The sequence below is a fragment of the Gopherus flavomarginatus genome, chromosome 8 (genome assembly GCF_025201925.1).
Source record: "Gopherus flavomarginatus isolate rGopFla2 chromosome 8, rGopFla2.mat.asm, whole genome shotgun sequence".
NCBI lineage: Eukaryota > Metazoa > Chordata > Testudines > Testudinidae > Gopherus > Gopherus flavomarginatus.
In genome coordinates, this window is record NC_066624.1 from 81,490,138 (window position 1) to 81,506,366 (window position 16,229).

Consider the following 16,229-nt stretch of genomic DNA (forward strand, 5'->3'; position numbering starts at 1 on the left):
CCCTTCCCTCACTGCAGGCTGAATCTACACTACTGGGTAATGCTAGCATAACTACGGCACTGTATCTCTGCTGCTAGAGTCCCTGTAGCATAGACATGGTCTTAATCTCCTGCATTAGTTATGGCCCACCCTGTAAGGCACCACATTATTGCTTTAATCTTTTTAAAAGAAACTGAAAAGATAAGTTCTAACTTTCATGTCAGAGATTTATGGAGCTGTGCAATGATTTGCTGTGCAGTGCACACTCCAATCAAACCTCTTTTCCAAACTTGCTTTCTCTCAAAAAGGGGGAAAAAATGAATCATTAAACACAAAAACCACCAATTATCAGCCAGAACTAGATGGTTTCACTTTTAGAGCCACATGCTGAAGTGGGTCAATGCAACATTTCTCCTGGCCTTGTCTCTTCTTTATAGCTAAGCACCTCAGGCACTTGGGAACTTAACTAGAACAACTGGCAAAGGTCTTGCTTTTGTGACTGTGGGGCTTGGTGGAAAGGCAAATCCTATTGTCCTAAAGTCAGAGTGTAACTTTGTAATTATTCTTTTTGACGGAGGAGTGGGTCTTTGCTGCTGTCTTAGCTGTATGCCTGCGTTTGGGAAAATTTTTAGAACACAGTTTTCTGTACATTTTCTTCACTGGAAAATTGGTCTTTTCCCCACTCTAGTGAGTGTCTGTAGAAAAGAGTAGAAGGAAATAGGATTACCCATTAATTAAAATTGATCCTCAGCTAGCAGCAGTTGTGCAACATGCAGAAAAAGAATGACAGTGGCCAACAGGAGGGAGGAGAGGAAAATGGACGAGCAAATAGTACCACACAATGGCATCTCTGTGTAGGTAAGGGAATTTCCAGTGGGTTCTCATTAATGTTATGGCTGGGAGAGCTTGTTAATGTACAGTAACTCCTCACTTAACATTGTAGTTATGTTCCTGAAAAATGTGACCTTAAGCAAAACGATGTTAAGCGAATCCAATTTCCCCATAAGAATTAATGTAAATGGGCAAGGGGTCAGGCTCCAGGGAAATTTTTTTCACCATACAAAAGACTAATATATATATATATGTGTGTGTGTGTATATATAAAATATAATATGCAGTATATGTTTTAAACAATTTAATACTGTACACAGCACTGATGATTGTGAAGCTTGGTTGAGGTGGTGAAGTCAGAGGGTGGGATATTTCCCAGGGAATGCCTTACTGCTAAATGATGAATTAGCTGAGCCCTCAAGGGTTAACATGTTAATGTAGCCTCACACTCTACAAGGCAGCACAAATGGAGGGAGGGGAGACAGCATGACAGACAGAGACACACCCTGTGTGTGTGTGAGAGAGAGAGAGAGAGATGCACATTTCTCCTTTAAGTACGCTGATCCCATTCTAAGTACATTGCCTTTTTAAGTATATCCTCAAGTTGAGACAGCAGTTGCTGAAAGCAAGCTCCCTCTGTCCTGAGCCCTGTCATGTGTCTCTCCCCCCCCCCGCCCGCTCTATGGAGAGGCTGTAAGTGGGGGGCAAGAGCAAGGGGGAGTGGGACACCCTGACAGCCCCCTTATTCCCTCTCCTCCCCCCTACTCCGCACAGCAAGTGGGAGGCTCCTGGGAGCAGCACATGGCTGTGGAGGGAGGGACAGCTGAACTGCCGGCAATTGATAGCCTGCTGGACGGCTGCCGCACAGGGACCATAGGGGAGCAGGAAGCTGAGTGGGGCTGCCAGTCCTCTCTGGTTCCAAGCCCCCAACAGCTAGCTCCAACGGGCTGCTCTTTCTGCAAGCAGTGGACAAAGCAGGCGTCTGCCAAACAACATTATAAGGGAGCATTGCACAATTTTAAATGAGCATGTTCCCTATTTGCAGAGCTGGCTCCTGGCCACAGCGCGCCAAGCGCATGCTTGGTGGGGGGCGCACTGCCGGGAGGGCAGCAGGCGGCTCCGGTGGACCTCCCGCAGGCGTCCCTGCGGAGGGTCCACTGGTCCCGCGGCTCTGGTGGAGTATCCGCAGGCACGCTTGCGGGAGGTCCACCTGAGCCGCGGGACCAGCGGACCCTCCGCAGGGACGCCTGCGGGAGGTCCACCGGAGCCGCGGGAGCGGCGAGCGGCAGAGCTCCCCCCGCGGCGTGCCGCCGTGCTTGGGGCGGCGAAATGGCTAGAGCCGACCCTGCCTATTTGATCTGCAACATAACAACCAAACAGCATTAACCAAGACGACTTGAAGTGAGGAGTTACTGTATTTCTTTACTTTAGTGGAAAATTTTATATACTAAGGGAAAAATGCATTTGTATTACAGGATAATAACTCAGTAAAATGAACACTCTTTATTAGGAGAGACCCAACAATTTTTTCTTTCCAGATTTTTAATGGATTTAATATTTCCAGTTTATTAATAGTATCTTGACAGTTTAAATGTTTGTCTTGATGAAATCACTTCATCAGTCTCTTATCTGATAGAAAAGGCTGCTTGTATTGTGGATGCAAAATTACAAATTTTAGTACAAATAACCCTGAAGATTTGATCACTTTATATAATTACTCACCAAAAACTACATTGCAATCTTAATAATGTTCCGTTGGTCAAGAAGTCAAAAGTTAGAAAATAGCAAAATTAATGGTGCTTATGTAACATTAATTTGGCCCCCTTGTGCATATGTATTATGATACATTCTTTAATAACATGATTGCATACTATTTTTTCCCACACGACCCTTGCCTCATTCAGGTCACAAGATGCTTATTAGGACTTAATGAGCATCTGTTCAAAATTTGGTTTTCTGCTCATTGTTCAATGTATGCCCCTAAGTCTTATTTGTTATACACTATTCAAACCCTGCTCTTGAAGATAGAAAAGCCCATGAGGAAATTAATAATTCTGTGGTGCTCATCACTATTGTATCTGAGTGTTTGTTTATTTTCCCAATTCCCGATTCATATTTTACATGCATGAAGATTCAGGTAAAAAATATCTGTAATTTTGAGTACCCAAATGGAGACACCAGTGACCTAATTTTTCAGAGTATTTATTGTGCTCCTGTAACAATCAGTTGCAGCTGTGACTATTCAGCACTTCTACAAATCAATCTTCATGTGCTTCTGTTGGATACTCAGAAAATGAAGAACCCAATAATAACCACCTGTGAAAAGTGTTTGGTTTAAGCAACTTGACTAGCCTCGCATAGCAATTTTGTGGCAGAGGCAGAAATAGGGATCCAATTCAAGAAGGCAGCATTCAAATACCTTAACCATGAAACCATCCTTTCTCTCCCGTCAATCTCCTGCCTCATTCATTATACACCATCCAACTTCTGCAACAAATTAAGCGGGGTTCCTACACATAAGAGCCTTGATCTCTACAAATCCTTGGTTCACCTTCAGATCAGTCCATCATCTCTACTGAATCAGGCAGGGGTCTTGTGGAAAAAGGAGTATGTGATCATGTAATTAAAGACTATGTCATAATGCATATGCAGACTGTTTGAATTAAGGCAACTTTAATGCTGGTATTTCAAACTTTTTCACTGCTTGACTTTGCAACCTTAATAAAGTTTTCAATGTAATTTGTGGGTTTTAGCCAACAAAAGCTTATGCCCAAATAAATTTGTTAGTCTCCAAAGTGCACACAAGGATGCCTCCTTGTTTTTGCTGATACAGACTAAAATGGCTACCACTCTGAAAAATTAATTTTAGTGTTGTAGGTTTTTAAAAAAGCAACCTGAAAAAACAGAAATGCCATCATGTGACATTATATTGACACACACATTTCATCAACAGGGTTGGAACCTTTAGATCCACCACACAGATCTCTGCCAACACTGGTTCTCCACTTGAGGTAACTCCCTTCTCTTCATGTGTCAGTATAATAATGCCTGCATCTGTAATTTTCACTATATGCATCTGAAGAAGTGTTGTTTTTTTTTACCCACAAAAGGGTATGCCCAAATAAATCTGTTAGTCTTTAAGGTGCCATCGGACTCCTTGTTGTTTTTGTGGATACAGAGTAACACAGCTACCTCCTAATATTTGATACCAGTATAACTAGTATCAGTAGTAGAATGTCATCCTCTGGACCAGCACTAGAAAGGGATGGGCATTTTATCAGTGGCTTTCATACATATTTACTGACAGCAGAGGGATGGTGAAACTCTGCGATCTTGGGTTCCATACTATTCCCTGGAAGAGTGCGATATAGTGGGCACAATTCCCCGCCCCCCCCCAGCATGATTCGCACTCCCCATCTCCCTGGTCTTATCCAGTTTTCTTCCCCATTATTCCCTGAATCCTTTTGCCTGAAATTTTCCAAAAATGAATTCAGCCTGAGAGACACCTGGCATTGAAAACTTCAGCCTAACTGGTTGAAGTTTGGCAACTGAAAACAAGGTAGGATGTGGCAGGCACCCTTAAGAACAGTAATGCTGTCAGCCCTACATGTAGTAATGTACTGAGCAGCCATTCAGTTGTCCTTATAGAATGTCACTTTTCACATATATGCAACTGTAAAATGTTACCTGAATAAGTTAAATGTCTAGAGGGCATTTCATAATCTTGAGGTGTATTGCCTTTCCATTTAGTGGAATCTATTACAAATTCACTTTTTGTCTGTTATGGATAGACTATAAATGTAGGTCAATGCTAAATGCAGGCATTCTGACACGACAGAAGGTTCATAATTTTTGTACAGCAAAAGTTGTCATTCAATTACTATGGCATATCATAGAAGATTAGGGTTGGAAGGGACTTCAGAAGGTCATTTAGTCCAACTCCCTGCTCAAAGCAGGACCAATCCCCAGGCAGATTTTTACCCCAGTTCCCTAAATGGCCCTTTCAAGGATTGAACTGACAACCCTGGGTTTAGCAGGCTAATACTCAAACCACTGAGCTATCCCTGCCTCCTCTAAATATATTTAGTGTTTAATGATTCTGTGGAGAATAGAGTAGATATGGAAAAGGTATTAAAATTTTCACTTTCAGCTGCATAAGGTAACTTATTCAAAATGCTCAAGATTTTTCTATATAATTATAGAAGATATTTATGAATATTTAAACACATTGAGTTATACTGCTGGTAATTTAGGAAGAAGAAAGAGAATTGTCCTTAGTTTCCTAGAGTTTCCTCCACAAACAAACAGACCCCTTCAGTAAAATGCAAATAACCCTACAATGTTAATATGTGGTACATGTGGGTAGCGGGTGTGTGTGTATATATATATATATATATATAAATAGTATTTCAAACCCATTTTAATTCTGAAACATTCTTTGTGGCAACTCTTTGAAGATTACAATGTGTGCTAAAATTAGTTATGAGGAAACACTTTTCTATTAGAATTTCAAAGGTGCTCATGCATACTATTACTTGTGTGCTTTTTTTCCCAATCCTTTGAACAGATTATATGACATATAAATGTCAACATTTGAGTGGGGGGGGGAAGACAGTGTTCATAAATACACACATTCAATGTGTTTTTTTTACTTTGAACTTACTAGTTTGAGTCCAATAATAAAATTAAGTCTATGTATCATTCAAATTAACATCAAAATATAAATTGACTTGGAGGCTGTTGTGAGTTCTACACAAAACACCTGTGCCTATATGGAGCCACATTGATTTCCCATGTCCAAAATTAAAGCCTACTTGCCAGAATGAAATATGCTGATGCCGCCAAGCTGTGCCTACTCCTGCTCAGTCTCCAAATACAAATTTTATTAAAGCTAATGTTAAAATTATATAATACACAGGTTGAGAAAAGAGTGTTTGTACATCTGGGTATAGTGCTTAGATTATCCACAAGTGCAAAGTTTGTTTTTAAAGTCATAAGATACATATAGTGCATAATCAGCAGTAACCCAAATTTAGGTGAGTAAATTTAAGAATACAGTTTAGATATTAGCATCCAAGTATTCGGTTACATCAGTCATGAAAAGTTATACAGAGAGTTGGTTGTGGAAAGCACATATGTCAGTGAGTGAAGATTGTCCCTCAGAAATTGAGAATTTAGGGTAGGTTGTTCATTTAGAAAATACAATCCATGAGGAAAGTATTTCAGTTACTTTCCCCAATGCCCTTCTCGTCAGCACTCCAGCTCATCCCTCCTGGTATTGCCAATGTCCGGAGTTGTGTCCTTGGCCATCTGATGGCGTCCGACACCACGAGTTGCCGCATCAGCCAAGCATAGCGTTGACCAATTCCGCATTCTCCCAACACTTGACTTGTTAGTGGGGTCCCATATGCCCAATTCTCCGACCATCAGCACATGTCGGAACTTGGTAATCCTTAGGTCTCAAGGTTTCGGCCAGAGGGGCGTATTTCTCCACCTTTCGAGCTTTGGCAGCATGGAAGGCCGGGGTCCTGTTGCCAAAGGGCCCTGTGACATCTACCATGATGACCTTCTTCTGGTCCTTGGTGATGATGATGTCCGGTTGCAATTGGCAGTTGGTTCCAGACATGGCGGAGTTACTCCCCTCCCACCTCCCAAATTAATCAATGCTGTTCCCTACTTCAAACACAAATAAAATCAATTAATGCTACTCCTCAGCATACACACAAAATAAATAAATCAGTGTTGCATTCTGCAATGAATAAATTAATGCTGGACCACTTTTCTTCTCCTCCTACCAAAAAAAAAAATTTCTTATTAATATTGAGCATAGACATCCCAGGTGCCTTACCAGTAGTAGAGCCCAGACCAACCTCCCCAGCAGTGACTGCAATAGTGCAGCTATGTCTTTGCAGTTTTAGGAAGACTGCACTGGTTACACTTGGTACAAGTTTAGAAGGTTATCTCCACAATGAGGATAAGAGAAAGAAAGATTCCTACTCACCAGTGGCAAGTAGAGCACCATAAAAATATGGGTATTTCCTTGATCTGCTTCTGTCCTGGGACAGAAACATCCTGCCATTAGGCTCTGGCTCAGGTACCTGGTGCAGAAATGGCAATATTTCCATTGGTAATTTAGAGATAGATTACTGAAACCTATTATAGGGTCAACATATCCTGAGATTCTGCTTCGATCATTTAAACAAGTTGTGCTAAGGGGCTAAACATAGAGTAATTTCATAGCATTTGTCTTTAAGGGTTAGCGTGGCTCAGGAGGAGTTGGTAATGTGGCCAATGTCAGTGTATCTTGGGCACTCTCCATTCTTTCAGAATGTTTTTTTAGGTTTATATGCAAGCCACAGGGCCCTGATGCTAGAAGACATACTCTGTCTGGTCGGCTTTGGGCTGCAAAAGCATTTGTATCCCAGCCAGGCAGGTGACAACCCATGATGGAGTTTTATTTTTATTATGTGAACGAGATCAATGGTTTAGGTCCATGTGGGCCTGATTTTCAAAACTGCATATGTGCCTAATTTGTACTTCCAAAACGCCACGATTCTATATGTAAATTGCATGGCAAAATACCCAGTTTCCATGTGCTGTTGTGATAATTGCATACCACTTTAGGCATGCAACTTCATGTGTGCAGTTCTGAAAAACCCACCCTTAATATTTATATTACTGCCAATTAAACCAGTCAAATACACACTGAAGACAAATTAGTAGAACATCAACCTTTAGTGACAGGGATCACTAAAGGGGCTTCATAATCCATTCCCTTCTCTCCCCAACCTAGGTGTAAGGTAGTAGATATGAATGAGGTCTTTTCCAAAGTTAAGGAGGCAACGGCTCCATCTTCCTTAAAACTAGCTATATTTCTTCATAACATCTCTATGAGTTCAGGTATTTTCAGTGACGAGCTTCCAAAGTCCAAAGAACCGGTTCCCCACCGGGTCCTCGGCGGCACTTCAGCGGGGGGGTGTCTTCACTCACTCTGGGTTTTCAGCGGCAGGTCCTTCACCCAGAGCGAGTGAAGACATTCCCCTCGCCGCTGAAGTGCCACCGAAGACCCGGTAGGGAACCACGTGGTGAGTACAGTACAAGCCCCACGTGCCTGTCCTCCCCCCGAATCCGACCCCAACCCATGTCCTACCCCCGACTGCCCACCTCAGAACCCACAAGTTTCTCCCCTCCCTCCCCCATTGGGGTAGCAGCAGCAACCCGGGGCTCCGGGGGCTATTTAAAGGGCCGGGGCTCCCCTGCTTCTACTGCCTCAACCCTTTAAATAACTGCCAGAGCCCTGGGGAAGTGGCAGGGCTTTGGCAGCTATTGAAAGGACCAGGGCGGCAGAGGCAGCTGGAGCCCCAGCCCTTGAAATAGCCCCTGGAGCCCCTCACTATCCCAGGGCTCTGGGGGCTATTTAAAGGGCCAGGGCTCCCCTGCTTCTACCACCCCAATCCTTTAAATAGCCGCCGGAGCCCTGGAGTAGTAGCAGGGCTCTGGCAGCTATTTAAAGGGCCAGGGCAGTAAAAGCAGTGGGAGCCCCGGACTTTTTAAATAGCCCCCAGAGCCCTGCAGCCCTACCCCAGAGCTCCAGCAGTGGGGCTCTGGTGGCAATTTAAAGGGCCTGGGGCTCCAGCCCTTGCTGGGAGCCCCAGACACTTTAAATTGCCCCCTGGGGAAGCCAGGCCACCCCTTTAGCAATTGATTCTACACAGGCTTCTAAATTTAACAATCGGTTCTTGCAAACCGGTGTGAACCGGTTCCAGCTCACCACTGAGTATTTTTATTAGGAGATATACTTTTTGGTCTTAATAGACACATGCTAATTTCCTTCTTCATTTTATCCATCTTTCATTTTGAACCGTGTCTTTTTGTTGTCCATTGTTTACAGGATTAAGGAAGTCAATCTGCTTTCCTACAATAACCACTACATTCACATTTATTCCTGTCTTTTATGAAACATCATCTACATATGTCTACATTCATTATTGCTATTAGGGTCAAATGGATCCTCTTCCAGACAGGTATCAATGCCTTCTTATTTGTAGTGAGAAATCCTTGATGCAGCAAAGATGCCTCTTTTGGATGTTCATTTAATAGAGGAAATCCTTAAGGTGGCTAATTGATCTTACATTTCTGCTTTTTATGTACTTTCTATGACTTAAGCCATTTCCATAATCATTAAAGCAGCTTTTAAGTTGTCACTGGAGACAGGACTTCCATATCTTGACTTAAAATAGTGGATGTACTTTACACACAGTCAAACTTGTTAGGAAAAATAGGGGATTTATTGGTTCTGTTTTTAAATTAAAGACAGGAAAGATACTGTATACAAACCCAAATGTATGCCTTTATATGTAATTATTGTTGTCTAGCTCCTGCCATATGGGAGATGGATGATTTTTATGCTTAATATTCTAGATGGAGTATTTTCCAGTCACTTTATGTTCTAGAGTTATGTAGTCAGTAAGTTTGTACTTGTACAGTATTAGAAGGCTGGAGTGAGTTTCCACATTAGGCACTTTTATGGGGTGGGCACATGACGATAGCTATGGGCCACTGGACTATGATGGAGGAATTATAATGTACTGCTTGTGGGGTTTTATATTGTTGGGTGTTTTTTGTTGCTTTGCTGAGCAATTAAAGGAAGAGGGGAAACACAGGATATAAAACATCTTAGAAACCTCTGATTTTCCTTCAAATTTGAGGAAAATCAAACTTGCTTTTGACAAGATTCTGAGAGGAGTCCGTAAGTGGCATACATCCCATTAACCATTCTGAAACATTCTTCCAAACAGTCCTTATTTCTGAAGAAAATATCAGACAAACACTTGTAATTTCAAGGTTTAAACTTGGTTTTAACAATATCAGTAAAAACAAGATTTTCAGGTGAAAGCTTCTTTTGGCTTAGAAGGATGTTTGAACTCTTTCTGGACTATTTTTCATCATTCAACTACTTTATAAATTACAGTGGTAGCAAATGAGAATGAACTTTATCTATACAGTTGATTTATAAATAGCAAGTGAACATTTAAGCAGTTTCCTTTATGAGATGTAAGATACAGGAAGCAATTTGCTCTGTATTGCCTTTCAGCAAAGTGCTGGTAAGATTAATGTGCACTTACTGTTCTTAAAATCATGTTGTACCATTAAAGAACATAATATACAAAATATCTAAGAATGGCAAACCAATTCACAATAAGAAAATACAATGCTTTTAGAGATGATAGTTACAAAAATGTCCTCTATTGTCAATTTCTGTCCATTTTAATTAAAATAGCTGTTTTCAGATAAGTAGTATGTATAGAACAGTGAAGGCAACAAGGACTACCGACATCTCTCTTTTGTTGAAGAGGAATAGTTTCCGACATCTCTCTTTTGTTGAAGAGGAATAGTTTCACTGTTGCTAGAAACTTAGTTTTTAATACTTTAATCTTTACCCTAAATAAAAATGCATAATAGCTAATAGAATAGTGATCAAAAAGATCAAAGAATGTACAGGCAATAACATTTTTTATATTCTGTTGTTATAAATAGTCAATGGGCAACAGAAAATTTTTTCACAAGTGATATTCCCAATCAGCTAAATTCATAGTATATTTCCAGTCCCTTGAATTACCAAGAGCTAAAGTAAGTAGATGTTCTCTTGCCCTAAGTGACATTTTCAGGATTCATAAAGTTTGGACAGTAGTTTGCAGTGTAGGATAGAGGTTTGTTTGTTTGTTTCGGGGGCTGGGGCAAGGGGGATATTTTTAGGAGCGTAATGAAGAATCACTTGTCTCTTAAACAAGTTCAGATTGTTTCCACTTCGCTATATGTAAGGGAGACCAGGATTCTGTGGTGTTCTGGTTGTACACGCGGATCATTATTTTTAGAATAGCAGCGGTTCTTAGCCTGTTCTTCCTCTAATCCAATTTCTGTTCTTTTAGAGGGAGCAGCATATGACAGCAATGAACTTTGTGCACTGTATAAGTGCAGCTTACAAGCATTTTGTTGTGTGTGTTGAAGGATGTGATGGTGCTCAACGATCAGAACTGAGTGATTATTAAACAACTCCAAACACCCCCTGTGTTTTTTCTGCTGTTGCTCTCTTCTGACTTATGTTTCAGAGACGGCTTTGACTTTTGAGTGGCTTTTACATCTTGTAACAGCTTTTATTTTATTTTATGTATGTTTTAATGTAATTTCCAGTACCCCAAAGCTCAGGGTGCAATGGGAAGAAGTCAAGGAGATTTTGTGTAACCCCCAGGGTCAGGGTGCCATGAACAGTGGATTTGTGTGGGATTTTGACCCCACCCCAAAGGGCAAAGTGCCATGGAGTATGTGTGTGTATCTGTCTGTCCAAGGCACACTTGCAGAGGGTAAGGAGCCAGTAGACAGTGGGTGGATGTGGAATTCTGGCACACTCCAGTGGCCATGGACAGTGGGTGGGGTGGGAATCCTGGCACATATAAGGGACAGGAAAGGGTCTGTGCTGAGGGTCACCAGCCAAGCTGTACCTATTCAGTGACGGCAGTGGGAAGGTTTTCCTGGGATGTCATCCCGCTGGCTATAGATAGCAACCCCAAAGCTCCTTAGAGAGAAACCTCTTATCAGTCACTTTCCACAAATGGTACATACACCTAAAGGTACTTAGTGAAAATCCTTGAGAGGTATTTAATGCTAAAGCAGCTAGACTCCTCAGTGTCTCTCTGAAGCCCACACAAACACACGCAGGCCGGGAGAGGTGCAAGACAGCCTCAGGACCAGTGAGTGACTTTGCCCCAGCCAGGCTTTGCCACCCCAAGAGCTCACCAAGATGTGTGACATGGGGGGCCTGGACAACCTCATTGCCAACACAGCATACCTGCAGGCCAGGAAGAGCAAAGAAGGGGACACCAGGGAGATGCAGAGGAGGCGCAAGAGCCTCTCGCTGCCCAAGCCTGAGCAGTGCACAGAGGTCAGGCAGGCCCTCCCGGCTGAGTATGAGAGCATCTGCGAGCAGCAGCCCATTGGCAAAAGGTTCTTTAAGGATTTCTTAGAGACCGTGCCTGAATACCTGGTGGCCAGGGACTTCCTGGATGAGGTGTCCAACTGGGAGCTGGCAGAGGACAATGCCAAGAGTAGCATCATGCAGAGCTTGGTCACCAACTTCCTGAAGTCTGGCTCCAAGGGCTACCTAGCCTTCATGAGCTCAGACCTGGCCAGCAAGTGCCAGGCTGCCACTGAGAAGGACTATGAGAGTATCTTGCAGCTGGCCAAGGAGGAGACCAAGGCTTTCCTCCAGGAGAAACCCTTCCAGGACTTCCAGAGAAGCCCCTTCTATGACAAGTTCCTGCAGTGGAAAGTCTTTGAGAGGCAGCCAGTGAATGAGAAGTACTTCTACGAGTTTCGGGTGCTGGGCAAAGGCGGCTTTGGAGAGGTAGGGCAGCTACCATCAATCCCTTCCCTGATCTAATGGGTGGGTATGGGCAATGCAGAGAAAAGCCTACAATAGACTAGGCAGACATCAAAAACCTTGAAAAACTAACTTCCTTCTTGGGCAAACCAGTGTGATGTAACCCCTTCTCCACTTTATTGCCCCAAAGCATCCACATGCTGGTCAGTAAAGGGAACTTCTGAAAACTCCATAGGATCCTCAAGAGCTTTGGACTAGGATAAGACAGCCCCCGCTCCCCGCAAGCAGAATAGACCAACTCCCTACTCCCACTATATCCCCATTCAGTGTTCTGTCAGGCTGATCACTAGCAGTGCCCTCTGAAAGGATGGCAAGATATATCTTGCTTCCTTAAACCCCATCCACCTCTGATCTTAATTCACCTCCCATCTGTATTTGTAAAGCCCCTTCTTTCTCTTTCCATCCTGATCCTCTAGGTTTGTGCCATTCAGGTGAAAAATACTGGTAAGATGTATGCCTGCAAGAAACTGGATAAGAAGAGGCTGAAGAAGAAAGGTGGGGAGAAGATGGCTCTGCTGGAGAAGCAGATCCTAGAGAAAGTTAACTGTCCTTTCATAGTCACCCTGGCATATGCCTATGAGAGCAAGAGCCATCTGTGTCTTGTTATGAGCCTCATGAATGGAGGGGATCTTAAATACCATATCTACAATGTGGGAGAGAGGGGCTTGGAAATGAACAGGATCATCTTTTATTCAGCTCAGATCACCTGTGGGATTCTGCATCTCCACTCCATCAGAATCCTGTACAGGGACATGAAGCCAGAAAATGTTCTCCTGGATGATAATGGCAACTGCAGATTGTCTGATTTGGGCTTGGCAGTGCAAGTCAAAGAGGGGAAAACCATCACCCAAAGGGTGAGTGTGTGTTCATGGTGCAGGGAAGGGAGGAAGGGAAGCCATTCTATTTCTAATGTATTATGAGAACAAGCTTTAATTCCTCAGGATTTGTTCTTCACTAAAGATCTTATGTGGTCTTTTCATTCTAAGTGACAGGTGGTAAGAGGATTTGGTTAATTAACTCTTTGGTGCTATGTGCAGTTAACACAACTTGTCTCCTAACAGAAATAAAAGAACCAAACTGATGTGTTGTTTTTTTTTTTTAATTGGGATATGCACTTAACTCAAACTAGCCATTTGAGAGGCACTATACTTTTCATGGGCTATGTTGCCTCATCAAGGGTCTAACCAGGAGTGAATCATAAGTATAATCAGAGACAATCAAAGATGTGATTCCTCCCCCAATCACCAACCATTATTTCAGAGGAATGACATTTATCCCATTTCTTATCTGTTTGGGGATTTTTGTTTGTTTTTGGTTCATTGCGCTAAGTATGCATGGTGCTGCACAATAAGTGAACTGTGTCAAACACACAAGTTCCTGACCCATAGAGTTTGCAGTCTAAAGATCTGTGAAAGCTAGGTGAGAGTTTAAATAAAAGTGTGTATATCTGTAAGAGAAGGGTAATGGTTGGCTATTTTTTTCTGCTTCAATTAGAATGTGCAGCACATTAAGCACTACCTATGGCAGTGGTTCCCAAACTGGGGTTCGTGAACCCCTGGGAGTTCGTGAAATGTTACAGGGGGTTCTCAGGGAAAAATTCCCTAATGACGGACAGAGCTGTCCCTAGGGTCCCCGGGCAGCATGGGGCCAGCAGCCTGGAGTGCCTGGACTTCCAAGAGCTAAGCAGATCAAAGCAAGCATATCTATCACACTGAGGAGATTTAAACTTCAAGACTCCTTATAAGTAATGGAAAGGGAGGTGGATATTTTTTGCTGTTTTTAAAATTAAATAGGCAGCTAGTATTGTTTTTAAAATTATTATGAAGAACAAGTTTAAGCTTTGTTGTAAAGTGCATTGTTTGCCTGGACTGCTCAAGCCCTGAATGCTTGTGTAAGAGGAACTCTTTGAGTTGGCTTCTTAAATACCTTCATATTGTTTCACATCTGATACTCCTTGATGAAACATAGGAGCCTTGTCTTATAACAGGCTTATTCAAAGTGATACGAGCTATGAAGGTGAGATCTTGGAAGAGTGGTGCCGTTTTCATAATGTAATAAAAATATTGTAATGATAAATAATAATTAATAATAAATAGTGTGTAATAAGCATGTCATAAAAACCAGTTTAATATTTCCAAGATCACTGCCTTTATAACTTATACTCAGGTAAAGGAGAAAATCCTTTGAAATATTTATTTTTAGGAGGGGGTTCACGAGACTTGACATTTTAGTGAAAGGGGTTCACATGTTTTTAAAGTTTGGGAACCACTGACCTATGGTGATTACACTTTGATCCAGGTTTAAAGTGATAATGTCATGGTGGTTCACAAGAAAGGTGTACTGTATAATGTAGCACATTTGTCTCCTGCTGGCCAGAACATATAGACATATATAATGAGTGAATGAATGTTCCGTATATTTTATATATTTGACAAAAGGGCAGTTATGAAGTTATTTCTAGAGATGCTACATCTGGAGCCTATAATTGTTTGCATTGTACTTACATGTACTTGGGGGATTTAAAATTTCCACATCAAACTCCCAGTGAGTTGAATGTTGATACGCATAGTCTCAGTCAAGGGGAAATGGCCCTTTATCATTCTTCCTCCCCCCAATCTTGAAATAAACACATTTTTAATGTTTTGCTGTGTACAGATGAGATGAAATTTTTATTTTGAAGACTAACTTCCTTTTTCAGGTAATTAATATTTTTAATTGTCCATTGTTGAGTTTTCAGCCCAAGAAAAAAATACAAATCTGTTTTGTAGATAGAGGAAATCAAACTAATTAACATAAGAACATAAGAATGGCCATACTGGGTCAGACCAAAGTGGCCAATGCCAGTTGCCCCAGAGGGAATGAACCCAACAGGCAATGATCAAGTGATCTCTCTCCTGCCATCCATCTCCACCCTCTGACAAACACAGGCTAAGGACACCCTTCCTTACTCATCCTGGCTAATATCCATTAATGGACTTAACCTCCATGAATTTATCCAGTTCTCTTTTAAACACTGTTATAGTCCTAGCCTTCACAACCTCCTCAGGCAAGGAGTTCCACAAGTTGACTGTCTGCTGTGTGAAGAACTTCCTTTTATTTGTTTTAAACCTGCTGCCCATTAATTTCATTTGGTGGTCCCTAGTTCTTGTATTATGGGAACAAGTAAATAACTTTTCCTTGTTTATTTTCTCTGCATCACTCATGATTTTATATACCTCTGTCAGATCTCCCCCTTAGTTTCCTCTTTTCCAAGCTGAAAAGTCATAGCCTCTTTAATCTCTCCTCATATGGGACCCATTCCAAACCCCTAATCATTTTAGTTGCCCTTCTCTGAACCTTTTCTAATGCCAGTATATCTTTTTTGAGATGAGGAGACCACATCGGTACGCAGTATTCAAGATGTGGGCGTACTATGGATTTATATAAGGGCAATAAGATACTCTCGGTCTTATTTTCTATCCCCTTTTTAATGATTCCTAACATCCTGTTTGCTTTTTTGACTGCCACTGCACACTGCGTGGACATCTTCAGAGAACTATCCACGGTGACTTCAAGATCTTTTTCCTTATCCATTGTAGCTAAATTAGCCCCCATCATATTGTATGTATAGTTGTGGTTATTTCTTTCTAATGTGCATTACTTTACATTTATCCACATTAAATTTCATTTGCCATTTTGTTGCCCAGTCACTTAATTTTGTGAGATCTTTTTGAAGTTTTTCATAGTCTGCTTTGGTCTTAACTATCTTGAACAGTTTAATATCATCTGCAAACTTTGTCACTTCACTTTTTACCCCTTTCTCCAGATCATTTATGAGTAAGTCCTAGGACTGACCCTTGAGGGACACCACTTGCTACCCCTTTCCATTCTGAGAATTTACCATTTATTCCTACCCTTTGTTCCCTGTCTTTTAACCAGTTCTCAATCCATGAAAGGACCTTCCCTCTTATCCCATGACAACTTAATTTACGTAAAAGCCTTT

At 41.8% G+C, this 16,229-nt stretch overlaps 1 protein-coding gene across 1 annotated transcript in view; it reads left to right on the top strand.

The window, feature by feature from the left end:
- Positions 1-11,371: 11,371 nt before the first annotated feature.
- The window catches only part of GRK7 (G protein-coupled receptor kinase 7), a 28,217-nt gene continuing 23,359 nt past the window's right edge, over positions 11,372-16,229 (top strand). Inside the window, exons 1-2 of the mRNA XM_050965970.1 lie at positions 11,372-12,211; positions 12,664-13,101. Coding sequence (XP_050821927.1) covers positions 11,609-12,211; positions 12,664-13,101 — 1,041 coding nt within the window. The 5' untranslated portion in view covers positions 11,372-11,608. The remainder of the gene's footprint in view (positions 12,212-12,663; positions 13,102-16,229) is intronic.